Source organism: Arvicanthis niloticus, chromosome 16, assembly GCF_011762505.2.
Source record: "Arvicanthis niloticus isolate mArvNil1 chromosome 16, mArvNil1.pat.X, whole genome shotgun sequence".
Classification (NCBI taxonomy): domain Eukaryota; kingdom Metazoa; phylum Chordata; class Mammalia; order Rodentia; family Muridae; genus Arvicanthis; species Arvicanthis niloticus.
The window spans coordinates 36,171,700-36,198,017 of record NC_047673.1 but is presented as its reverse complement, the minus strand read 5'-3'; the positions used below and the strand labels follow the sequence as shown (position 1 = coordinate 36,198,017).

General features: G+C 39.4%; 2 protein-coding genes and 1 long non-coding RNA gene across 7 annotated transcripts in view; 1 reads left to right on the top strand and 2 right to left on the bottom strand.

The window, feature by feature from the left end:
* The window catches only part of LOC143434689 (uncharacterized), a 2,662-nt gene extending 2,045 nt beyond the window's left edge, over positions 1–617 (bottom strand). The window contains exon 1 of the long non-coding RNA XR_013104392.1: positions 368–617. This is a non-coding gene — a long non-coding RNA (uncharacterized LOC143434689). The remainder of the gene's footprint in view (positions 1–367) is intronic.
* Ufsp2 (UFM1 specific peptidase 2) overlaps positions 1–5,566 on the bottom strand; it is a 21,499-nt gene extending 15,933 nt beyond the window's left edge. The window contains exons 1-4 of one of the 3 annotated variants that reach the window (XM_034519990.2): positions 5,271–5,566; positions 1,953–2,039; positions 798–975; positions 650–716 (exon numbers count right to left, since the gene is read on the bottom strand). In XM_034519990.2, coding sequence (XP_034375881.1) covers positions 650–716; positions 798–975; positions 1,953–2,016 — 309 coding nt within the window. In that variant the 5' untranslated portion in view covers positions 2,017–2,039; positions 5,271–5,566. Of the gene's footprint in view, positions 1–649; positions 717–797; positions 976–1,952; positions 2,040–5,083; positions 5,225–5,270 lie in introns of those variants that run through there. The other 2 variants (XM_076914098.1, XM_076914097.1) reach the window with 2 other exon arrangements.
* On the top strand, positions 5,412–26,307 carry Cfap96 (cilia and flagella associated protein 96). Of its 3 annotated transcripts, none has more exons than XM_034520593.2 (8): positions 5,416–5,782; positions 7,347–7,523; positions 8,617–8,836; positions 11,059–11,196; positions 11,306–11,381; positions 16,461–16,640; positions 23,447–23,616; positions 26,100–26,307. In XM_034520593.2, exons 2-8 carry the CDS (start codon positions 7,424–7,426, stop codon positions 26,164–26,166), a joined length of 951 nt encoding a protein of 316 aa, XP_034376484.1. In that variant the 5' UTR covers positions 5,416–5,782; positions 7,347–7,423; the 3' UTR covers positions 26,167–26,307. The 3 variants fall into 3 exon arrangements, with proteins under 3 accessions (XP_076770224.1, XP_034376484.1, XP_076770223.1); XM_076914108.1 differs by having other exon boundaries at positions 5,416–6,156; XM_076914109.1 differs by lacking the exon at positions 23,447–23,616 and having other exon boundaries at positions 5,412–5,782.
* The last annotated feature ends 11 nt before the right edge of the window (positions 26,308–26,318 follow it).

Sequence of the window (26,318 nt, the reverse complement as noted above, 5' to 3'; positions counted from 1 at the left end):
CCACCTAAGTCCAATACCTTCCATTGTGCTTCCTAAATGTGTCTATGGTAGTGCTGACTGCCAACTTAGAATCTAATATCACCCGGGAGACGCTCTGGAAGATGCTTGTCGGGAAGGTCTGGAGAGGTTAATGAGACAGCACCATTCCCAACTGGGGCCCAGCACCATATCCATAAGGGAAACTGAGCAGGGGCATGCATTTATTGCTCTCTCATTCTAACCAGCTACAGCACATTCCTGCTGCCTTGACTTACCCCCCATGAGCTAAAATAAACTCTCTTAAGTTAGTTTGGTCAGAGTATTTTATTGTATCCCTGGGAAAAGAAGCCAAGATAATGGTCGGGTCTTACCACTTTCATATTCATACCTACTGGTTTAGTTAGTGCATCCTGTCCAGCCTAGAAAAACACTGCAGTGGTGAGAACAAGACTCAGTTTTGTTTTTGCAGGAGCAAAGTAAAATAAAACTGTCAAAATTAGACATTGCAACAGGAAAAAAATGTTTAGATATGTAAAACAATCATGTAACGTTTCTGGCCTCAGTATTCTAGGTGGGCAGACTTAGTGTCAGCCACATCTTGCTTAGCTCCAAACTTTTTTTTTTTTTTTTTTTTTTTTTTTTATCAGTAGTGAAAACAAGATTTGCTTACCATGTCAGTTAACTTTTTGTCCTTCTTTTTAATGAATCTTCGCTTGGTATCCTCCTCTTGATCGAATCTAAAATTTTGATATAGAAAGACATTTACAAGTATGATACAATGCTTTGAAGATATTCCCAGAAACTCTTTAAACACTCACTGAATGAAGTGCACTGCGTTCTTACAAGCAGAGCCATCAGTCAGCTCTCCTGTGTTTACGTCACTGTTCGGCCACAGGTACACAGAACTGTTGCAAATTCTGAACACAAGAGCATCTGAAGAGAGCTTGGTAGTCAGGTCACTCAGCACCTGTCTTAGTGCGTTCTTGATAAACATTTCTAGGTGGACAGTATGAAAGTTAGAAAGATTGCAAACTTTCAACACCAAAGTTTTAATACATGAGACAAAAGTAGAAGACATGACTCTCAAACACCCTCTCTAGTTTTCAACCACTATCAGGATTTTAGCCTCTCTATCTTTTGGGTTCTGAGACCATAAGTTCTATGCAATGGCTTTTAGTAAATTTCTATAAAAATTTAAAATCAATACAATTTTTTTATAGTCATTCTAAAACTTTCATTGCCTCAGAAAGAAACCCTGCCCTTCTCTGCAGTCTTCTTGCCCCTTCACCTGTCACTCCTTACCTCCCGGCAACTGTGGCTCTAACATCACAGATGGCATTCTCCTCAGGGAGGGAGTTAGCTGCTGCCCCTCTGACCTCGGGTTCTCTGTTCCCGTTCTGACTAGACTGCCCAAAGTTTCAGAGTCAACCAAGTGTTTGTTGAAACTCTGGACCTGATGTTGCAGTGTGGCATCTCAAGAGTACCATATGTCAGCTCCGGCTTTCCACACTCCTCCCTGGACAGTCCTTATCTCAGGGTTTACCATCAGCCTCAGCCACAAGCTAGAAGACATCCTGGAATTTGCTTCATACAAATCATGCTGATTTTTTTTTTCTTTTCCTCTGAATTCCTTCTAACATTCCAATAAACTATAGTATTTAAAGGAGTTTCGTACCATAACATGGGTAACATATTATTAAAACTCTACAATATATAGTTTCAAGAACTGTATTTACATTGTGTGACAATTTCCTTCAAGATGGCCCTAAAAGTTCAAAAGGCAGGTTAAATCTTCTAATTTATACAGAAGTGACCTGTGGGCTGCTGAGGGAGTTAGTATATAATCTATTGAATCCCATTTTAATTTGAATTTATTTTTCTTATCTCACTAACTCATTTTTCTTAGCAAATGGAGGGATTCTTAATATATATCATTATAGATTCTATGATAAAAGACATTTTGGAAGACATACCTTTAGGTGGTGCTAGCTGAAAAGCCAGATCGAAGCCACCTCTTATTCGGAAGAGTATATCCATAGATCATAGTTTTAGGAAACCACCTAGACCAAAGGAAACCATAATTCCCTTGAAATGCAAGACAAACTCATCTTCATATGAATTAGAATATACTTCAGTTAGGATATGGCGTTAATTAAACTAGATTTTTCTACTTATTTCATGAGTTACTTCCTTATGTACAAATACACAACAACCCCTGTAAATTCTTTTTAAAAAAGTTTTCAAACCTTAATCCCATACTGAAATCATCTAGGGACACTTAGGAGGTCAATGCCTCTGAATTCTGGAACAGCATAAGGCCGCCCAGGCACAAGAATATGTACAAGCCTTCCCTGCTTCCTTTCACGGTGATTACAAGATGAAAAGGAGGGTCAGAATTACCACACTTAGCATTAGCATCTCGATGCATTTAGCAATGACATGAAATCATCAGTGGTAAAAAACTAGTTTAAGAACATAACAAGAGGGAGATGGAGAGGTGGCACTGACTGCTCTTCCAGAGGTCCTGAGTTCAATTCCCAGCAACCACATGGTGGCTCACAACCATCTGTAATGGGATCCGATGCCCTCTTCTGGTGAGTCTGAAGATAGTTACAGTGTACTCAGATACATAAGATATAAGTAATTCTTAAAACGACAACAACAAAAACCATGTTAAGAACACTGAGCCTAGCATGTGGAGAGAGACTGTGCTAAACCAGTGGGAGGAAAGGAACTACAGATGGTGACAAGCTGGAAGAACTCATCAATGTAGAAAATACACCATTAGATACATGGATGTGAACCTAACTGCAGCAATGAGAATAGCACAGGGCTAGAGAGAGTGTGGTGACAGAATTCACTTGGTTTAGACAATGGTTGCAATTTTTTGTGTGTGCGTATGTGTGTGGTGAGGGGGTTTCTGGAGGAAAGTTTTCAAAGATTTTCTCAAGTTCTTAAAATATGTCTTGAACACTGAAGAACTACATTATACAAGAACCTGTGGTGTTTTGAATGACAATGGCACCCAGAGGCTCATGTTGAAATTCTTGGTCCTGAGCTGGTGGAACTGTTTGGGAAGGATTTAGAGGTGTGTCATAGAGGCTGGCTTTGGGGCTTCAGAAGCCTCCCACGATTCCCATGATGCTCTCTGCCTCCGGCTTGTGGATCAAGATGTGAGCTCTCATCTGCTGCTCCAAGGCTTTACCACGCCATGCCTCTGCTTCACCACATAGGCACTATCTCTGGAACCGTAAGCCCAACTAAACTCTTGGTCATGTGCATGGTGTCTTATTATAGCAATCCAAAAGACACTAACACAGAAGAACCCTGTGACAGTTTGCACATGCTTGGCCCAGGGCATGGCACCATTAGGAGGTGTGGCCTTGTTGGAGTAGGTTTGTCACTGTGGGCGTGGGCTTTAAGACCCTTGTCTTAGCTGCCTGGGAGCCAGTCTTCTCTTAGTAGCCTACAGATGAAGATGTAGAACTCTCAGCTCCTCCTGCACCATGCCAGCCAGGATGCTGCCATGTTCCTGCCTTGATGATAATGGATTGAACTTCTGAACCTGTAAGTCAGTCCCAATTAAATGATGTCCTTATAAGAGCTGCCTTGGTCATGGTATCTGTTCACAGCAATGAAACCTTCACTAAGACAAACCCTATTCTGAAACAAATGAGCTAGTACTGATACCTACTGCACTAAATGACTGAACATTGGTTATATATTACCATTGATTGTCAGAACATTATGAAGTAGGTACTGGTGTAGCTTTTCATTTTGCAAATTCTTGTCACATTTCTGCAGGAGTGACAGCTTTTATTTATTTTTTACGTTGTCACCTATTCAAAGATTACACCACATGTCCCAATTTCACGCCAGTAAATTCATTCTAAGCGAACAATAAAAAAGTTTAATACATAATGCTATCCATTTATTCTATTGTTGTTTATCATAAAAAAAACTAATCCCCTCAAAGCTGGAAAATACTGTGAGCACTACCAGTAAGAAGTTTGATAAATTTAGAACAATACTATTTTAGTAAGAAAAATACTTACATAATCTGAAGATTGAAAAGACAAGTTTTAACTCAGGTGCTTATTGTATGATTTTTGCTTAACATAATCATTCACGTCTATTCTCTTCTGTAAATTTGGAAAGAACATACAGTACTTCCCAGGATTATTATGGCAATTCCTTAGGCAATCATATGTGAAAGAACCAGGGTCTCGTCAGGTGTTTAAATCAAGCTCTTCTATGAAGATGTAATATTTAAGCTGAAGTCTGAAGGGCCAGTAGCCCATAAAAGCCTTAAAATTTCCAAAAGAAAGAGCTGTATTCTTATGTGTGCGTGTCCATTCTAAGCAGTGACAGATTGCCAAAGGCCTGCGTAATTGAAACATGTAGGAAGTCTGATGTGGTGGTTGGTATATGACTGTAATCCCCATACTTGGGAGGTGGAGGCAGGAAGGTCTGGATTTCAATGCCATTCCTGACTGTATACGCTAGTTCAAGGACAGCCTGGGTTTTGTGAGTCTCTGTCCTAACACCAAAGCAAAAGACCACTTAGACAATGACCCACGGATGATAGCAAGGGCAAAGGTCAAAGACGGTACAGAGGGTGATAATACAGACATTCAGAAGTAGGACCCAACAGATTTGATTATTGACTGTATGTTCTTGACACGAGGCAAATTTGTCAAGGGTTTGGTGGGCACAAGGAGTGAGCTGGGGGTGAGCTGGGTTATCGGCAGAGCCGGGTATGCTGAAGGAAGAGTGCGGGAGAACAGAAAATGATGACCCAGCTCTTTAACTGCTGAGTTTGAATGATCTATTTAAGTGCAAGCAGTTAACTAGATTTACGAATTGGGTTCAAAGAAAAAGCTCAGGATGTAAAGCTGACGAAGATAATCATCTCTGGTACAGATGGCAGGACCTGGGTGAGCTAGGGGACGAGGGAACAGTGGAGAGTGCTGTGCCACGTAAGCGAAGGAAGTAGACTATTTTAAGGAAGTTAGGTCTATCTTTTCAAAATCAGAAGTTCTTTTTCATAGCTTCCAAATACGATAAATAGTGCCTTATTGTCAGGATGCACTCACTGACTGACCCAGAGCGTCTCGTGACCGGGTGCTGCGAAGGCGCGAGCCGCAAGAGATCCAAGTGAGGCAATTTTGCACCGCGACCTTTGGACCCTTAGGAACAGCTCCTTTTAGGGGCCTGGAGCCATTCTCCTAACGGTGGCCGAAGTCCTAGGGGTAAATACAGGAAGGTCACTGACAATCAGAATCACTTACCAAGCACCACTGGCGAAGGCTAGTACACCTACTTCGTGCTAGCTAGGGTCGTCCCGGAAGTGACGTCAGCGCCAGCCGAAGGTGGGGCTCCGGCAAACAAACTACAACTCCCAGAATGCCTCTCATCAACCATCACGGGGCGTACCACACGAAAACTATTCTCAGATGGCGGGGAAACAGAAGGCTTAGTTTCGAGAGATTTTGATTGGCTGAGACTTTTGTATTCCATGGACTTTCTTCCATCTTCGCAGACGTGCTGTGATGACTCGACTGTTCCGTGGGCCTCCTAGCGTGTTGGGAATGGGTTCTCCCGTTCCCACGGCAACGCGGCCCAACAAGCGCCAGCTGCAGTTTGCGGAACTGAAAGGCGCGCGCCTCTGCATCTGAGCCACAGGCTGAAGCCCGGGCACAGGCGCGTGGCCCCGAGCTTTTCATGCTCTGCAGCGGAGTGGTCCATGACTGGAGCAGAGTCCATCTGACCCTGGTTGTGGGACTAGGTGCCTTTTGGAGAGGTGACTTGGCCTCGCGGACATGGGTTTTGCTTAGCTACCTGCCACCTTTCCCTGAGTGAATAACTTAGACTTCGGTTCATTTATTTTCTGCAGCTCTTTCTCCCTTTTAGCCAATTTTTTTCCCCCTTAGCGTAGAAAAGGATTTATCGAGTAAATTGCAAGGGTGCAGTCGGCAGGGCTATAACAGAAGAACCTTCTTATCCAAACTTTTTGAAGGGAACTTGCCATAGTCTACTTGGGTAGAATCCCACGATTTTCGTGTCTACTTGATTATAAACCAAGATTTACGCCTTTTAAAGTCTGTTTTTCTACTTCTACCTGTCCAGAAGGAAAAGATTGCAAAACATTTCTTAAATGTGTGAATGAATTGCTTTGTAAGTTTTACTTAAGAGTCTAAGGTCGGGACAAAGTTGAAGGCACTGGTCGTGCAAGCGCTGGGGCTACACTGTTAAATAACTAAAAGGGCTTTGTCGTTCTAGCCAGTATGGAGGCTAGGCCAGAGGTTCCCTTGATTCCAGGAGTTCCATTCCGGTCTGGGCAGCTTTGCCTCAAGAACGTGGTGAGGAGGATTCAAACTCAGACTATGGTTCCCAGCTGTGGAGCCAACAGTTCATTGGGTCCCTGCACCACGAAAGTTAGATGACCATTAATGAAGCTTAGGAAGGTGTTAAGCCTGAGAATCTCGAGGAGAAGAGAGCAAATCTATGACTGTCCAGTTAAAGCAAGCAGTATTTTGGTGTATGCCCAGGACTAGCCTGCTGGATCTCTAAGTCGGGATTCAAAGAGCACCCCTTGCCGGTGGGTTTAATTGCAGCTGGCTTACTGGTTCAGAGGCTCAGTCCATTATCATAAAGGTAGCATCCAGGCAGATGTGAGGCTGGGGGAGCTGAGAGTTCTACATCTTGTTACAAAGGCAAACAGGAGAAGACTGACTTTTAGGTAACTAGGATGAGGGTCTTAAGGCCCACACCCATGATGACACATTTCTTCCAACAAGGCTACACCTACTCCAACAAGGCCACATCTCCTAATAGTGCCACTCCCTAGGCCTCTTGAGGTCGTTTTTTTTATAGGAGAGATGAAATGTTCACAGGACTGAGAGAGTTGGATGTTACACATTGTAAACAAACAAACAAACCCCCCCCCCACACACACACATACACACATACACACATACACAAAACAATGAAAGGGAAGGAACAAGGTTACATCATGTGAACTGGGTAGCAAGAACTTAGTCTTTAACTACAGATAGAAACCTTAACCTGCACAGGACAAATAGGAACTTAGTCTTTAACTACAGATAGAAACCTTAAACTGCACAGGACAAATAGGAACTTATTCCTAACTGTCTTAACTGGAAACAGAAACTTTAACCTGCAAAGTATATTGTTCCTAATTTGGTCTCACAAAGGCTATGCACAAGCTGGTCTGAGGGGGGTTGTGAGGGGTATATAAAAGAAGTGAACCAACCAACCAACCAATCCAGAGACTTAAAATAATGTCAAATAAATAGTTTGACATTTAATAATCATTCTTTTCATTAAAAAATAATTTCCTGTAGTTTTCAGTGTAAAGTAGGATTTTGCTGCAAAAGAAGATCTAAGAACCTTTGGGAAGTTACCACCCCGAGAAGCAATCATGCCGACAGAAGGCGGGAAAACAGATATGGAGAGGGTTGGCCTCTTCAGTGAGATGGAATACATCACTGTGGGCGACAAATATGTGTCTCCGTTTAATCGTGAGTATCTTTGGTATTTTTAAATATTTGAATAGTATGTATTTCCAATATAAAAAAATTTAATTATATACATATTGTCTTAGTTAGGGTTTTACTACTGTGAACAGACACCATAAACAAGGCAACTCTTATAAGGGCAGCATTTAATTGGGGCTGGCTTACAGGTTCAGAGGTTCAGTCCATTATCATAAAGGTAGCATCCAGGCAGATGTGAGGCTGGAGGAGCTGAGAGTTCTACATCTTGTTTCAAAGGGAAACAGGAGAAGACTGACTTAGGTAACTAGGATGAGGGTCTTAAAGCCCACACCCATGATGACACATTTCCTCCAACAAGGCCACACCTCCTAATGGTGCCACTCCCTAGGCCAACCATATTCAAGCCCACACACACAGGTTCTTAGTGAATATGGGCCCCTCAGCAGAGATGGGGTTCCTCTGTGTAGCCCTGCCTGTCCTGGAACTCACTGCTGACCAAGAAGGTCTCAAACTCAGAGATCCCCATGTCTCTAGCTTCTGAGTGCTGGAATTAGAGGTGTTTGCCACAGTACATAAAGGAGAGGATTGCTTCAGTGTGAGCATGTGGAACCCCCTTTATCACACAAAAGCGCCGTCCCCTACTGACCACGGGGGCCCACTGAGCTAGATGATCTTTCAAGATCTCTTTCAGCTCTGAGGTTCAAAGTGTTTAATACTTCACCCCAGCTCTGCATGATGGTGCACGCCTATAATCCTAGTTTCTTCCTAGCAGAAAGCAGAGGCAGACAGGTCTCTTGAGTTCAAGGACAGTCCGGTCTACAGCATGAGTTCCAGGAGTGCTGGGACTACACAGAGAAACGCCATCTCCAAAACAAAAAACAAAGCAACAACAAAACAACCAAGTTTAAAAACAACAACAAAAACAGGCAAAACACCCTCTTCAGCCCAAATGTTCAAACATTTTCAGGAAAACCCCTTAGATTTTATATCACGGTTGCCCGTCCTGCAGAGTTTTTAGTGCTTCACCAGTGCAAACTCTTAATTGGCTCATCATTTTTGTTTTAATTGCCTTTAATTAGGATTGAAGTCAAGATTATAATGCTCTTTATCTTTGAAGGACCCTTTAATGAGGCTGCAAGCAAAAATAGACAGATGCTACCAGGGGGAACCAAAGAAATGTCCCACCTCCAGGCAGGATACTTTGATTCCCAGTTTACAAGGATTTTTGAGGGGGAAGGCTATGTGAATTTGAATCAAGTGAGGAGACAATATATGCTGGCAGAATCCAAAAAGAACCTAGGCAAAGCCTTCATCCCTAGTAGTGGAGAGAAAAAGCCGTAAGTACTTTGGGGTAATGTCTTATCAGTCTGCTTTGACTTTCTCTAACTCAAAGTAGATGTTTTCCTGTAGGATTCAGTTTGTTAACTCTGATTGTCTTAGATGGAGGCAGTTATTTTGGGTGATGCAAACTAACATAATTTTAAATAGATTTTTATCTTTTTTTTTACTATCTGGGTCATTGATCTTTATTGTTTTATATAATGAAAACCAACTAAATAATGACGTTACTTTTTTTTTTTCAAAAATTTGCAAAAGTAATAATGGGGAAAATTCCTAGGGTCGCCATGTTTATGCTTTTGTATATTTTTTTCTGCTTATAAAAATGTAAATAAGAATGTGAAATGAAGAGAAACCTTTTTTAGACAGAGAAAATAATTTATCAGTGTTATATTATTTTTAGAAAACTATGATGATAGCAATCATGGGATTTACCAGTAGTTAGATTGTGGCAGATGTCAGTGTGAAAATTCTTTTTTTCATTAAGCCACAAGACTCTAGTCTCTGATATAGCAAAGACTTATAATACAATTTTTGTTCACACTTGATAAGTTTGATTTTCTCAGTTTAGAATTGTGGTAGGTGAGGACTGATCTAAGTCTAACTTTCTGCTTATTTTCTTGAATTTTGTGAAACTTTATTTCTATAGTTCAGACATCCATCTAACAAGTACTCTTTCATAAATATAACATTTCATTAATTCTTTGAGAACTTCATACAATATATTTTAATCACATTTGTTTTTCTCTCTCTCCTCTTCCATTTCTTTACCCCTCACCCCACCTGAGGAGTTCAATTTGGGCTGTTTATATATTCCTGGGTGGGGGGTCATCCACTGGAGCATGGTGAACCCACTAGGGGCCACACCCTTAAAGAAAACCAACTTTCTTTTCCTGGAAGGCATTGCCTGCCCATAGCTTCTAAGTTAAAGGGAGCTCATCTGCTCCATCCCCTTCTGTGTTACCATGTTATTGGCTTGATCTTGGGAAGGTCTTGTACAGGTAGCCACAATGCTTTGAGTTCAGAAGTACAGTGGTCCCGTCATGTCCAGAAATGCTTTTTGCTCTGGTTGTCCCCAGCCTCTGACTCTCACAGCCTTTTCATCCTCTATTCTGAAGTAATCATTTAGCCCTGTGGTGAGGAGGTGCTACAGATGTCCCACATGTGGGTGAGCACTCAACTCCACTGATACTTATTTTCTGCACTTTGACCAGTTGTGAGTTTCTGAGTTAACCACTGTCCTCGGCAGAAAGAAATGTCCCTGTTAATGTCTAAGAGCTGCATTAAACTATGGGTATAGAGGTAAAAATGTAGAGAGCAGTTTGATTCTACATATATTTAGCAGAGTACTTGTGGCAGGTTCACCTCCAGGAACTGTGAGATTCCTATCAATCATGGGTTCTTGGGTAGATTTATTCTATCAGACATGTTTCCTCCTGTGCACTGGGAGGGCCTTGAATCAACTAGAAATCAGTTGGTTACCCTTGTGGGTTCACGTCACTATTGTACCTATGGGCATAGTTTGCCACACTGCTCATTATTTCAGTTCATAGCTGGATGAGTCTGATGATGACTTCTGACCACAGCAGGCTACATAGCACTTTTGGTACTATGAGAGCTAATCATCAGGAAGGAAGATTCCTGGTCAGTAGCAAGTTAATTTCTCCATCTTCTGTGATTCATATATATTCACCAGTAGGGTCTAAACTATCAAGTTCTAGTGTATATCCAAGAGTAATGCCAATAGCCTGTATTGTTTGACTAAAACATTGAGGGGAGGTATCGATATCTGATATTAGGCTTTTTATTTGACAACCTATAGCTTCTTAGAGAAATATTATATATCATATATATTCCATATATTATATATAAAAAATATAATGTATTATACAATAAATTATATACTATAATATATTATATAATGTTATATAATATATACACATATATATTCATATATATATATATACACATATGTATATGAGTTTAGTTGTAGTAACCCTACATAGAGGATATATAGATATATGACTCATAGGGGAAACCAACTGATTTCTGGTTGATTCAAGGTCCTCTCACACCATAGGAGGAAACACATATTTGGTACAATAAATCTTCCAAGATTTCTGCTTTTTTCAATCCTTTAAAATAAACTTGTGGTGAAATATGTAACATGGAATTTGACATTTTCATATCTTCCTTTAAAAAACTCCAAATGACATTGAAGAAGTGGATTGGGAAGCTATTATGGAACAATCGGTGGTCCTGTCCCATTCTTTAGTGCTCAGATAAAACCCAGGGACAAGTATCAGCCACCAGGGAAGAATTTATATACCAACCCAGGAAAAAAGGGAACTGGATATGGGTAAGATATTCCTAGTACCTTTATATAATTTGTTTTGAATTTACAAAATCACCTGAGCTCTCATTAACCATCACCTATTCCTTTTTTTTTTTTTTTTTTTTTTTTTTAGCTATGCCAATGTTACCATAGGCAGGCAGCTTTCACATTCCTCTGACTTATACGATGCAGCAAAACAGAATTATAAGGTAAAATCATGTGTTTTGAACGTTTCAACCTTTATTTGTCCAACTTTGAAAATTAACTCACAATAAAATTTTATTTTGTTCTGTCTCTTTTGTTTGTTGGGGTATCTGTGTCTTGATTAGCTATATTCTAGGCCAACAGTTAGTAAAACCAATAGTGTCTGATAAAAGATGGTCACAGTCTAGTAAACACAGGAGTCTTAAAATATTTTTATGTGTGGCTGGAGAGATGGCTCCATGGTTAAGAGCACTGGCTGCTCTTCCAGAAGACCCAGCTTTGAGGCTCAGCTCCCACATAGTAGTTCACAACCATCTGTGACTCTGATTCCAGAGGATCCAGTGCCCTCTTCTGGCCTTTGTTGGCATCAGGCATGCAGGTGGTTAACAGACATACATGTAAGGCAAAACACCCATGCATATGTTTTTAAATTGCATTCTAATAGGAAGTTTTAAAATCATATGAGTGTTAGCATTTCTGATGCAAAGGCCACACAGCAGCAGGTCAATATAGTCAGAAGTCTTTGAGGGAAGATCTTGGTAGCTTATAACCTGAATTGATTCCCATGAAAATTAATTTTTAAGAAACAATGTTCAAAGGATATACATAATAGTTAAAAGGCCACTGCTCCAGTGTGGGAAGAAAAAGGCATATGGCTAAGAACTCACAAAGTTCCACAGGGAAACAGGATACAAAGGATATAAAAACTCCAAGGGGAGTGAGAACGCAAAGAGCTACAGCATGTGCCTGTGGTTGGGGTTTCCCTTGCTGTGATAAAAGGCTGATAGCAGCTTGGGGAGCAAAGGCCTTAGTTAAACTTACAACTCTTAGGTCCCACACCAGCACTAAGGGACATCAGGGCAGGAATTCAAGTGGGACAAGAACCTGGAGGTGGGAACTGAAGCAAAACAGGACGATGCTTACTGGCTTGCTTAGCTTGTTTTCTTAGAGTACCCAGGAGCAGCAGGGGTGTCAGCATTCGTGCGCTCCCATGTCAGTCACCAATTAAGGAAATGTACAACAGACTTGCCTACTGGCAGCCTTTTGTTCATAACTGAAGAAAACTTTTTATTCCATGTAAGATATTTTGATTGTGTTTTCCTTTCCTGCAGTTCCTCCATGATCAAATTTACCTTCCTACCCACCCAACTTTATGTTCTCCTACTTTAAAACAGTGGTTCTCAACTTGTGATTTGAGACCTCTTCATGGTCACATGACTGGTATCCTGCATGTCAGATATTTACAATTCATAACCATAGTAAAATCCCAGTTATGAAGTAGCAACAAAATAATTTTATGGTTGGGGGTCACCACAACATAAGGAACTGTATTAAAGGGTCATAGCACTAGAAAAGATGAGAAATCACTGCTTTAAAACAAACATAAAACAAAAAACACAAAAAATTCAAGAAACACACACACACACCTCACAAACCGACAAAAATGGAAATCAAACAAGCAAAAGACAAAGAAGATGAAAAGTACCTAAACAAAGCAAAATGAGACAAAAAGACTACAAAAATACCATTGCGTTTATTGTTGGTGGGCAACTCCAAGGCATGGGGCCTGCCCTAGAGTGTGGTTAAGAAACCCAGTGAGACCCCACTGGAGAATACTGGCTTTATCTTTGCCAGCAGGCATCAAATGTTGTTAGCTTCTAGGTTACGGGTGGGAGGACATGTCTACCTCCCCAACTCACTGCTGGAACCCCATCTGGCTTGAACCTATGCAGGACTTATGGATACGATCACAGTATCTGAGTTGTTATGTGTATCAGTCCTGGTGTGTCTGGAAGCTACTGTTTGCTTGGAGCCATCCATCACCTATGGCTCTTACAGACAGACTTCCGCCTCTTCTGCATAGATCCCCGAGCCTTGACAGGAAGGAGGGCTTTGGTGAAACATTCCATTTAGGACTGAGTGCTCCAAAGTCTTATTCTTTGCACACTGTCCAGTTGTGGATATCTGTTTGAATTATACACTACAAGAAGAAACTTTTCTACTGAGGGCTGAACAAGGCACTGATCTATGGGTAAAGCAATACGTCATTAAGAGTCATTTTATTGCTTGCTTTTTTTCTTTCTTTCTTTCTTTCTTTCTTTCTTTCTTTCTTTCTTTCTTTCTTTCTCTCTCTCTCTCTCTCTTCCTTTCTTTCTTTTGGCAGACTTAATACCATTGGGTTTTCTTCTAGGCAAATGGCCTATCTAGATTCTTGGTTATTCTGGTTGTGTCAGGAATGGATTCCATCCCATTGAATGCTCTTTAAATCCAATCAGAAAGTGGCTGATTCCTCCCAAAACATTTGTGTCACAATTACATCTGTAGACTTTGGAGGCAGATTGCTGTTGTAGGTCATGTAGTTGGGAGACACTGATGGAGACTTAAGGATGAAGAGTTATTGATCCTCCTCCAATGGCATGCAGAATACCTTCCAGTACTGTGGACATTAGCAGGGTAAAGCTTGTAGTTAGACACCAGTTTGACTTCTCAGTTTTTGATGACATCTGTAAGTACTGTTTTCAACAATAGGGCCTCACCATCATGTTGTGGAGAGTAACATATATAGTTTTATCAGTAGCCTATGTTGTTTGGGATTTTTTTATGGGACTCCTTTGGCCAACATCTCAACAAGATCTTCATTTCTGGTACTGGAGATTTCAGTAACATAGGCTGTCTAGTTGGGACTTGGTCTCCCCTGTTATTTATCGACTCCACTTCGATTCCTTTCAAATATGTATAAATTTTAGGAAGCATCTATAGTAGTTGGTTTCTATAAGGCTTTTCAAATGACCTGTGGTGTTAGCTGTCTCTCCCCTTTACCCTTTTACCCTTTGCCCCTCACTTCTATGCCCCCCTATTTAATCCTCAAATTCTAATTCCCCCCCCCCCCATTTTTCCATAATATTTTCTTTTTCCTCTTTCTTGAGAGCCCCTCTACTTTCTGCTCATTCCTTATTAGGCACTTAACCTCTGTGATTATTCAAATTGTAGCATATGTATAAAAGGCTTAAAAGCTATCATTCACATAGAAGAAAAAACATGTATTTGTCTGTTTGGGTTATGTCCCTTGGGGCAATTTGTTTTTTTTCCTGGTTCTGTCCATTTACCTGAGAACTTCACATTGCTTAACAGGTGAATAATATTCCATTGTATAAATGAACCATATTCTCATTGTTCATTCATTAGTTGCTAGACATCATGGGTATTTCCAATTTCTGGCTATTATGAATAGAGCAGCCATGAACATGGCGGAGAAGTGTCCTTGGTGTAGGATGAAGCATCCTTTGGGTACATGTCCAAGAGCTGGGTCTTGAGGTAAATAGAGTCCCAGGTCCCTGGGGAATGTCCACACTGATTCCCATAGCTTGCACTCCTCTCATAATGGATGAGTACTGCTCTCATTCCATGTCCTTACCAGCATGAGCTGCCATTTGTTTTGTTGATCTTGGCCATTCTGACTGGTAAGATGAAATCTCCAAGTAATTTTAATTTGTGTTTCCCTGGTTAAACATTTAACTTCTCTAGCTGTTTGTCTTTTGAGAACTCTCTGCTTAGTTCTATTCCCAATTGCTTATTTGTTTTCTTGATGTTCAGTTATACACACACACACACACATACACACACACAAAGATATATATCTTTTAGATACTAATTCTTTAATAGATTTATAATTGGCAAAACTTTTTTCCTATTCTGTAGACTGCTGCTTTGCCCAATGTTCATTGCTGTACAGAAAGATTCAGCCTCATGAGGTCTTATTTATTAATTGTTGTTCTTGGTAACTGTGCTGTCAATGTTCTGTTCAGAATGTCCTTTTCTGTGCCAAGGAATTTAAGTCTATCCTGTCTTTCTCTTTTATCAGCTTCAATGTGTCTAGTTTTATATTGAGGTCTTTGATTCACTTGGAGTTGAGTTTTGTTCGGGGTGATAATATGATCTGTTTGTATTCTCTGCATACAGCCGTCCCATTTACCCAACACTTGTTGAAGAAGCTGTCTTTTCTTCATTGTGTACTTTGGCTTCTTTGCCAAAAATCAAATGTTTATAGGTATATGAACTTATATCTGGATCTTCAGTTTGATTCCATTGATTGATGTGTCTGTTGTTATGCTACTATACATTATTATGGAGGTGTTTTCTCAACTGAGAGTACCTCTTTCCAAATGATCCTAGCTTGTGTCAAGTTGAGATAAATCTAGCCAACACAACCTACTAATGTCTCCTCTTGAGCACTTTAATCTCATTTAAATTGTTCCCATTCAGTTTGTTAAATGATGAAACATCAAATTTCATGTGTGTAAAAATGAAAAAAAATCAATATTTTATCTTTCTAAATTTGTATTTCACATTTTTGCTATTTTATCAAGAGCTAGCAATTTTAAACTTAGTTCTTTCACATAGAAAGGATTATAATATAAGACTGAAAAAATTGCTTTTGTTTTGCTTGAGTATTAGGTAGCTAGAAATAGTATAATATGAAAATGTTATAACATAAGCACTAAGTATTTTTTTGTGCTTAGAATTAAAAACTGATATTTACTAAGGTCCAACCATGTGCCAAGTGCTTTCTCTATATAATCTTATTTAATCTTTAACAACATTAAGGGGAAATAGTAGTATTATTTACATTCAAAGATGTGACACCAAAGGTCATCAGCTTTTGTTAATACTTGAAAAATGCTAAAAAGTAGGAAGCAGCTGGGATTTCACTTAGAGACCAAGCCTTTCCTTCCTGATATCCAGGAGTGTAGTAAGGACTTGTTCGGGTGACAGATTGTTAAATCTCAAGTAAATTCTGTCTAAAATGAGAATTGTGCTTATTCATCAGCAGGCATGTCTCCTTCCTTCCTCCCTCCCTCCCTTGTTCCCCCCCTCCCTCATTCCCTCCTCCTCTACCTCCCTCATTCCCTCCTTCCTTCCTTTATCCTCCTCCTCCTTTTTTTAACCATAAAAGTTGAACATAAGGGAATGTTTTCAACAGCACACCCAGTGGCATGTGTTTTAGAATCCACACATGTACAATTAATTTAAAAGGTGATTTTGGTCTTGAATTGTGTCTAACTTTCAAACTCTTTAATTTACAGAAAGAAAGTGAAGACCACCATCGACTAATCAAAGGCTCACCTTTCAAGTTGCATCTTCACCCGAAGGACTATTTTGATACTAACCCTTATTTTTTAGAGCATCCTTTACCTCCAATTAGGAGAGAAGAAAAGAAGGAGGTTTCTTTAAAGCCCTTTAAGCCCTCCTCTCCTGGTAAAAAGGTAAAACTTGTGGAATGAGAAGTAAGTGAGCATCATAAAGAAATACAATCTCAAGCAGAGGGTGGGGGCATGTCTGTAATCCCTATCCTTCTGTAGCTGAAGCAGGAGAATTTTTAGGTTCAAGTCTAGACTAGGCCATGTAGCAAGGCCAGAGGGAATGAGGGAGAGAAATAGAGGATTCTGGGGGTTGGGAGAACCTGTGTTTTGCTATCAAATCATTGAAGTGCACATGTAAGCCTTTCTTTGTATGAAGATTTACAAGATCTAAAGTCACAAAGCAGTCTGGGGAAATGGCTATGATGACCTCAAGTTAGATCCCCAGCACCCAGGCAAAGTTGAGCCTGGCAGCATGCTCATATAACTTTGGTAATAGGTGTAGGGTAGAGGGAGGAGACAGGCTAATCAGAGAGGGCTTGCTGGCCAGCCAGTGTAGCCAAGAATGAGCTCCAGATTTAGAGAGCCCTGTCTTGAAAAAGTAAGGTGACACTTGGAAGAGGAAGGCACCTAGTATCAACGTCTGACCTCCTCATGCCCATGCACTGACAAGCATAGCTGTACACAGAATGCATGCATGCATACCCTGCGTACACACACACACACACACACACACACACACACACACACACACACACACACAGCCACAGCCACAAAGCATGACTGGAATAAGAAAGGTGTTACACCAGAACAATTGCTTTTTGCTTTGGATATGTTTGAATTTCCAATGAAGTTTTGAAAGCCATCATGTAAACAATGAAAATAGTTGTCTCCTGCTGCTTTCTTTCAGAAGCTTCTAAGTGGTGTGCATAAAAACAAAAGTGCTTTGACTATTTTTGAACATTAGTTGAACCTTGGCCTTTCTGTTCCTGGCAGATCCTTCTCATCTTGCTATAGACTCTACTAGGGTGCATATGCTGTTTACATTGGAAAGATGTTTTTATTTGCTAAAAAATTATGTATTTTTGTCTTTGTATTAAAATACTTTCTCTAGTCTGTTGCATCTATGTATATGCATGAGTATCATGTACATTCAGGTGGAGGGCAGTAGAGGGTATGGGATTCCTGAAAATAGAGTTCCAGAAAGTTGTGAGTCACCCAGTGTAGGTGTTGGGAACAGAACCTAGGTCCTCTTCGAAAGCAGCCAGTGTTCTTAACCACTGAGTCATCTCTCTAGCCCCAAAGGGTTATCTTTATAAAATCAAATTCCCACTTTTGAGAACATATTTCTTAATTTAAATTCTAGCTGACTGGTGTATCTGTTTGTTTTTTTCTGTATCATTTTAGTTGCTTTTATAGTTAATGTTAGGTAGTCTAATCTTTTCTTGCTTCTCAACAACCTTGAGATTAAGAGTCTCATGCTCTACCTACTGAGGGTTATTTACTTATTGATGCTACCTTAGAGTGATGTTATACCATAGATTATGTGTTTTGTCTTATAGAGTTTGGAGAACTGAAATATGATTGCACCATGCTATTGATGCATGCTCAGAATTTCAACAGACATTTGCCTTAAATTCTAAAAAGGATGCTTTTAAAAAAAAATTATTGGATATTTTATTTACATTTCAGATGCCATCCCCTTTACCCATTTCCCCTCCTTAGAAAACCCCTATCCCATCCTCCTTCTCTTTTTTTGCTTTTATACAATTTTTAAAATATTAATCAAAGGCTTTATAAGTTTGGTAATGCTCAATAACAAAATGCTCATACAATCAGAAGTGTAACCCAATACCCAACCTAGATATACCAACTATCTTTGACTGTTGGAGACACACAAACATCCACCTCCATGTCCCCCGCCCCCATCTCCTAGCTCCTCTTCTCCTTCTCCTCCTTTTCCTCTCCTTACTCCTCCCACCTTAGCTCCTTCTATATATCACCCTTCCTGTTAAAATAAAACTTTTCTCTTAAAATACAATTAGAGCATAACTATACCAATTTGTGTCAGTAAGGTACAAGATAGACCTAATACCCAGTCCATCATTTTGTTGACTAACCAGTACCTCTGTTGTCCCTCCTAACTAAAAGACTTATTTCTGAACCTGGCTTTTTTCTTGGCTTTAGAATGAATGTCAGCTGAAAACCATCCTCTCAAATCTTTTCTCTCAAAGTAAATAGCCGGGATTGGCTATGAGACTATCAGTCTTCAACCCCGTCAGAAATCCAGAATGACTGAATTAACTGAAATTATGGGAAGCACAAAGCATAGCTTCTAAAACTTAGCCAATTTATAGAGATCGCTGAACACCTGGACAGTCTCTATACTACAAAACGTTGGAGCATCCTATCTTCAGCCTTCTGGCCCAGGATCATCTGACAGACCTAGTGATGTAGAATTATTAAGGGCTGATTACTCTGTCTTGGCAGATATAATCAGTTGACTATTCCACAAGTGTGTCAAAAAGGATGATTTTGAGATAAACATTTATTAGAGATGATGCTATCTTGGAAATGCCTTTGCAAATTAAAGCTGATGATGCTCAAGTATGTGTATCCATTAGAATACATTTTTTTTGACATTATGGCATAAAACCTGATTCTGAGACAGCTTCAAAGAAAGCTGGTAACCTTACTTAGTCCACCATCACAGACTCTTCCAGTCGGGACTTCAGTTAAGCCCTCAACGTTCTCAACATTCTCAACTAGACAACAAATGCTAGAGCTAATTTCCTTAAGACTGACTTGACTATTATCTCAATTTGGGGTAGGGGAACCAAAAGAAAAATGATACTCTAAATCAACAGGAAACAATTTAAATCTTAAACAACTTAAGCCTTAATTGTGAGACTATAAGTATCTGGTCTTCAATCCCATCGGAGACCTTAGAAGGAATAAATATTATCTAAGTACGAAATGCAGGCAAGCAACTTCCAAAATTATAAAAATATCAGAGAAAGTTGGCTGTCTGGATAGTAGCCCAAAAATTTCTCTGAGTCATAGGAGCATCAACCTTATGCTCCAGTATATCTGGTAGACTTTTCTGTGAAACAGGAATTATGAAAGATTTGCCTATCTTATTCTTGCAAAGCTTGGCAGTTGACTTTCCTGCATCCATATTTGTCCAGTTTGGTTAGCATACTGTCATCAGTTGAAGCAAGCCCAGTTTCCTGCCCAGTGGCAACTAGCCATGTTTGAAGAAAACCCCATAAAAAGATTCTTTGATGCTTATCATCTTCTTTGAAGCAGAAAGGGGTGCTGTCAGGAGCTGATATATCTCTAGTTAAAAGAAACATAAAATAATAAAACATCTTAAAATGCCATATTCTGTAGATCTCTGAGGTTTTTGAAGACCATCTATCTAGTATATCTGCATTGGCAAATATTGCTTGTTACTAGTTATTTATTATATATTCAACCTAGGAAGCATATTTCTGTTAACTAGACTAGTATCTAACATGATCATGAGTTTGATTGTTTAACTGCTAACTTGCATTTCTTAATTATGCTAAACAGTTTGTAATAGCAGCCCTTAAAAGGATTGGAACTTAATATTGCATTTTAAAGAATCACTTAGGTACAATGTTTCAAATAGGAGTTGAAAATATATATACATATTGTGTTGTAGCAAAATGTAACCTCAAATTTGCATCAAGATACTGGGATCTATGCCAATGTAATATTTTTGGCTTGTTAGTACTCTTTGGTCTAAAAGTAGATTCAATAATCTACCTTTTTCCTATTATTCTTATATTATTCCTATATTACCCCTTCTTTTCATTCCTTCTCTCCCTTTCTTTTCCTAACATTAGATAAAAGAAAAAAGAGGATAGAGGGGGAAAAAGAGAGAAAAAGAAATCCCTGAATCTAACCTCCCTTACTGTTTCCTCCCTGACCAAGACCATTAACACTATGTAACTAACTCTCCTAAAACAACAATAAACATTCATCAACCATTGAACAACCATAACACATCTACTCCACCTTTTGAGAATGAGGCATAGTTCTCTTAAAATTGTTTCCTGTTGATTTAGAGTATCATTTTTCTTTTGGTTCCCCTACCCCAAATTGAGATAATAGTCAAGTCAGTCTTAAGAAAATTAGCTCTAGCATTTGTTGTCTAGTTGAGAATGTTGAGAACGTTGAGGGCTTAACTGAAGTCCCGACTGGAAGAGTCTGTGATGATGGACCAAGTAAGGTTACCAGCTTTCTTTGAAGCTGTCTCATAATCAGGTTTTATGCCATAATGTCAAAAAATTGTATTCTAATGGATACACATGCCTGAGCATCATCAGCTTTAATTTGCAAAGGCATTTTCAAGATAGCATCATCTCTAATAAATGTTTAATCTTAAAAATCATCCTTTTTAGAATTTAAGGCAAGTGCCATCAATAGCATGGTGCGATCATATCTCAGTTCTCCAAACTCTATAAGACAAAACACATAATCTATTGTATGACATCACTCTAAGGTAGCATCAATAAGTAAAAATCTGTATTTTTAACCCTCAGTCGGTAGAGCATGAGACTCTTAATCTCAAGGTTGTCGATTTGAGCCCTATATTAGGTGCCATATGTTGAAATAATTTTATGGAGGGGGGGGTTCTGCCCAACTCCAGTCTATATAGCTCTAGAATAAAAGACACAGAAACCTGGTAATTTTATTAACAAACTGTAGGCCTAGACTGGGAAGGATCTGAACTACATAACCCTACATCCCAGACACAGGCCCCGTGTAACTCACTGTTTGAGTTTGCTTTATTCCATGTGTGTCCTCAGGGCAAGCATCTCTTGGTCACATGCTCATGGTCCATCCTGCCACATGGTTGACTTTCTTCTTCCCCCTCTCCTCTCTCCTGTTCATAGTCACTATCTGAGGCCGCTTTACTTAGCTAATCTCAACTCTCTTCTTCCTCTCTCTCCTGCCTAGTCATAGGCTCTAGCCTTTTATTATTCAATCAGAGATTATTTGGGGGGGGGGCACTCTTTGCATCACATTGGTTAATACAATGCTCATGTCCAAACCACAACCTAATTTGGGGACACAGAACTCAGCACCTGAATACACAATGCACAAGATCAACCCCACATATTACTTTAGTGGTTCTTAGTTCAAAACGACCAATGGCCCTGCCATAGTCTATAAGAGATTCTCAAACAGCATCCTTCTTGAATCTCACAATCCAGGCCTCCATCCTTTGCATTGCTCTCAAAATTCTTATCTTCCAAGCTCCCATAAAATAGCCTACTGATTTCGGACCACTCAATAGCCTTTCTAACTCAAAGTTCCAAATTTCTTCCCCCGCAAACATGGTCAGGTCTGTCATAGCGATACCTTGCAATCCTGGTGCCAATTTCTGTCTTATTTAGGATTATTGTTGCTATGATAACACACCATGATCCAAGCAACTTGGGAAGGAAAGGGTTTATATCAGCTTACACATCCATTGCTGAGGGAAGTCTGCCCAGGAGACTAGAGGGCCTGGAGGCAGGAACTGGATCAGAAGTCTTGGAGGAGAGTTGCTTACTGTTCTGCTCAGCCTACTTTCTTACAGACACTTAGACCACCAGGGATGGTACCTCTTACAAAAGGCTGAGCCCTCCTGTATCAGTCATTGATCAAGAGAGTGTACAAGAGGCTTCCCTATGGACCAATCTTACGGGCAATTTTCTTGATTAAGATTACTTCTACCTTTTGCCAAATTGACACAAAAGCTAGCCAGCACAGTAGAATGCATTTTATCATGACCTATTCAAGATTTCTTGGATATTTGTGTTTCAGCTAATAGTACACACTAGTATTAGTTCTTTCATAGGATGCTTCCTAAGGGTGTTTGAACATTCTGTGATAACTATATTTCACAGGACTTTGAAAACAGAAAACTATTCTGATAATTAAAAATAGACATATAATACTTTGAGAAAAAGTATATGCACATGACTACTGTCTAGTTTTAATCTACATATATTTGGCTTTAGATATTGCAAGCAAAAGGATTCTTAATTAAATGGATTATAATCTCACAGAATGAATTGGTTAGCTTGCTTTCTTCTTTCCTTCTTTTCATTACATTACTATGGATCAAACCCAGGGCTTCACCCTCCATAGGCAAATGCTCTGCCATTGAGCTATATCCTATCTTCTTTTCCCTCCTCCCCTAACTACTATGCATCCACACACACAAGATCTAGTTAATAGAAGCCCAGGCAGACTTCGAAAGGAAGATCTTTAATCCTCGGCTCTCGGCTGAAATTACAGCCATATGTCACCACAGAAAATTATCTTAATGACTATATAACATAAACATCTTATATAAACATTATATCAGTTTAACATGTCCAAGTAATTTCAGGTCTGTATCTCATAGGAGGGAAATATTTGCATGAACTTCTCTTACTAGACACCAAGCACATTCTAGAGGGGACCACATTTTCCTCACACCATTGATGGCCACGCTATTCCTTTGGGTGTGTGGGATTGTTAATGCCAAGATCCCTACCCTCTTCCATAGAGAAACATAGCTTATGTTTGTCTCATTTCTTCATCAATAGGCTTACTAAATCACTAGTTGATAGCTTGGTTAAAATTGCAATAAAACATCAATGTGTGGTAACAGCATAGAACATATAGAACATTATCTTCCACAAACATTTTTTGTCACTTTTATAGAAAACTACTAGAATTAAGATGTTTGGATCCTACATAATTGGCAGCAGAGAGACCCTTTGCTGGGGTTTGAACAGAATGGATAACTTTCTTTAAACGTAAAACCAACTCCATTGGCTAGAAAAGTATGTATGAACTTCTTGACAATGTAATTTTATAGAGGGATTTTACAAACTGATATGGAACTCTCTTGTTTTTGCCTATAGTCTGGTGGAATGAAAGCAGGAACATTTGAACCTTACCCAGCACACTCAGCTGACCCTTATGTGGTTAAGGTAGGAAAGGCGATTCCTTTGAAAGGTGAAAGGATTTTCCACCCACCCAATGGACCAAAAAGCAGACCCATTGAAAGTATAATGGCACTGAATGTCAAAAGGTAGGCTTAGCTTATGTTCAGTCCATAAATGGACAAAGTTGATTATTTCTACCCCTTTGATGCCCTAACCAATTCGGGTGGTTGTGAACTGCCTGTATGAGGGCTCTGCTGGGTCCTTTGCAAAACCAGCCAGTTCTCTTAGGCTTTGGTCTTCCCCAGTCCCATTGTACATAGTTTTAAAATGGAAGATCTGAGCACAGGGGCTGGAGAGACAGCTCAGTGCTTAAAAGCACTGGCTGTGCTCCTAGAGAACCTGGATTGGATTCCCAGAACCCTCATGGTGGTTCACAACCATCTGTAACTCCAGATCCAGGAGATCTGAAGCCCTCTTCTGGCCTCTGCAGGTACCACATGGTTCATAGACAAACACGTAGGCAAAACACTCACACCCATAAAATAAAACCGTAAAAACAAGGGAATGCCAGCATATTGCATATTGCTGTCTCCATTAGGGAAGGCATTCATTGTGAGTTACTTGAGGCTCCTTGGATATTACGTACATAGTAATGTTAACTATTACTCAGCAATTATGTGGAATCCTAATGACCCTTGAGAGTTCTGTCCCAAACTTTGAAATATACACCTGTAAAATTAAGATATATTCTAGACAATTAAAAATATAAATGTGCTTTGAGTAGAGATATATGTATATTATCTAATGCTGCCTAGTTTACAGTATTTGGTAAGAAGAACTGAAGCCTGTGTGGCCATAACTTGTCTTGTGCTCCTTCTTCTTTATTTTAATGCATTCTTTGCTTCAGTCACATGAAACTCATATCAACTGTTATTTGCCTGCCTGCTACATTGCTAATAAGATGGTTCATCTGCTTCCCTTCTGCTTTCTACTGGCTTTTCCTACAGCCTTGGTTTATCTCCCCAGGCAAAGCTTCTACTGAAGCGCTCTGTATAGCTGGTCTGTTGCAGATTGTTATTGTATGTTAGACCTTTCATTGCAGGTATTTTTGTTCATGTAGCTGTATGACTCTTACATTGTTAGGTAAGATGTTAAGCTCGTAGTTATTTCTTGATTGTAAACATCAATAATGTTGACTACAGAAGGCCGTGTTTTCCTATTGCTTTTAACCCTGTGATTATTACATGTACATTTATTTTAAATGTCATTAGAAATATTGTAATTAATGTCTTTTTCCATGAACTCATCTTTTAAAATGTAACAACATTGCAATCACCTAGAATGTAATACATGCAGATTTTATCTTAAGTACTCATTTTAACAAATGCTTGATTTCAGTAGCTATAAAATCACCAGATGGTAAATAGAAGTGAAACTGTGCAGTTCAGGCAAAGTCTATGGCTTACAAGGCAATGCCACGATGAAAGGTCTTCATTAGATGCAGTATGGAGCCAATACTAAGACTGCAGTGTGTATTGCCTCTCCATGTAGTTCAGATGAACAGGGTTTGGAGATGTACTTCGTTGATAATTGATGATGCTGACAATGTAGCTGATATATATACATATATATAAACATATGATATTTATATATACACACACATATATATGTATGTATATAAAATGTCTATTCTTCAAAGTACTTTACAGTCTTGTAAAGTGAAATAGATTTTTCATTAACAAAGTTAAAATATTCTGAAAGAACAAATGAATTTCTCTAAGCAGCTTTTCCATCCACAGGCAGGTTAGTTCAGTTACTCTGCATATTAGGGCACATTTGTTATTTAGGGTACCGTGTTTAGGAACGATGTCCTGTGTGGGCCAGTTGGCAGAGCATTGGATCTGGAAATAAAAGGCATGGCACCCTTATTCTGTATCCGTTAGCTTTATGCTCTGGTAAGCCACCTGCCACTTCTCTGCACATTCATCTAATAGAACAGACAATGAAACTGGAATTTTCTCCCTCACACCTACCTTCAATTAGATGGGATGTTCTGTGGGCTGTTAAGTTTTCTGTGCTCTCTTCTATCCAACAGCAAGGCTGAGAGAGTTCTCTGGTGCACTCGGAATATGTTTAGAGCAGAGAAGCAGCAACTGACTGTTTTTCAGAAAACCCAGAAGTTTATTGTATGTTAGTAGCTTTAAGCTTATTGAAGTCTCCTTTTACTTGATCATAATCACTCTAAGTCCAGTTTCAAATCCTTCTATACTAATTTGAAAGCTAATAAACTCATGGATACTAATAGTGAAATGTATTTCATAATTTTTTCTGCTTCTTAGGTTTTCTAAGTATATCTGGTTTTAATTCAAAGATTTTTTGTTTTGGTTTTGTTTGTTTGTTTAAGTCAATGAGACAGTTTTGCTTGTTGGCTGAGCTTCCAAAGAGCTCAGTAAGAGATTACTTATCTGGAGTGTGTCAGGTCCCAAGGTTACTGGCACAACAGACAACTGCTGTAGGATTATATGTCATAAAAATGTTAGTTTGGCTTTTTAACTAGAATATTTAAAGAATGTGAAGGTATAGTATCTAGACTAGTAAGATTAAATGAGCATTTATTTTCTGATTTTAGGGCACTGAACGTGAAGAACTACAAGAATGCCTCCTCAGCCACACTGGGAAAGCAGTTAGTTTTCTAGTGCAGAGAATACACAATGTTCTGAAGCAAATGGCTCCATGGCAGTTAAAGGAAATTTAAACATGAGACTCAACTCTGATGTCCTTCCTGATTTTAATGCTGTTTAATAAATAATGTTGGCTAATGATTTATAATGACTTAATCTGGGGTTGC

Coding starts and splice junctions, on each gene's coding strand:
- Cfap96 (XM_034520593.2), top strand. CDS start 7,424: ATGCCGACAGAAGGCGGGAAAACAGATATGGAGAGGGTTGGCCTCTTC. Junction 7,524..8,616: donor ATATGTGTCTCCGTTTAATC/GTGAGTATCTTT, acceptor TTATCTTTGAAG/GACCCTTTAATGAGGCTGCA. Junction 23,617..26,099: donor ATGGCACTGAATGTCAAAAG/GTAGGCTTAGCT, acceptor TTCTGATTTTAG/GGCACTGAACGTGAAGAACT.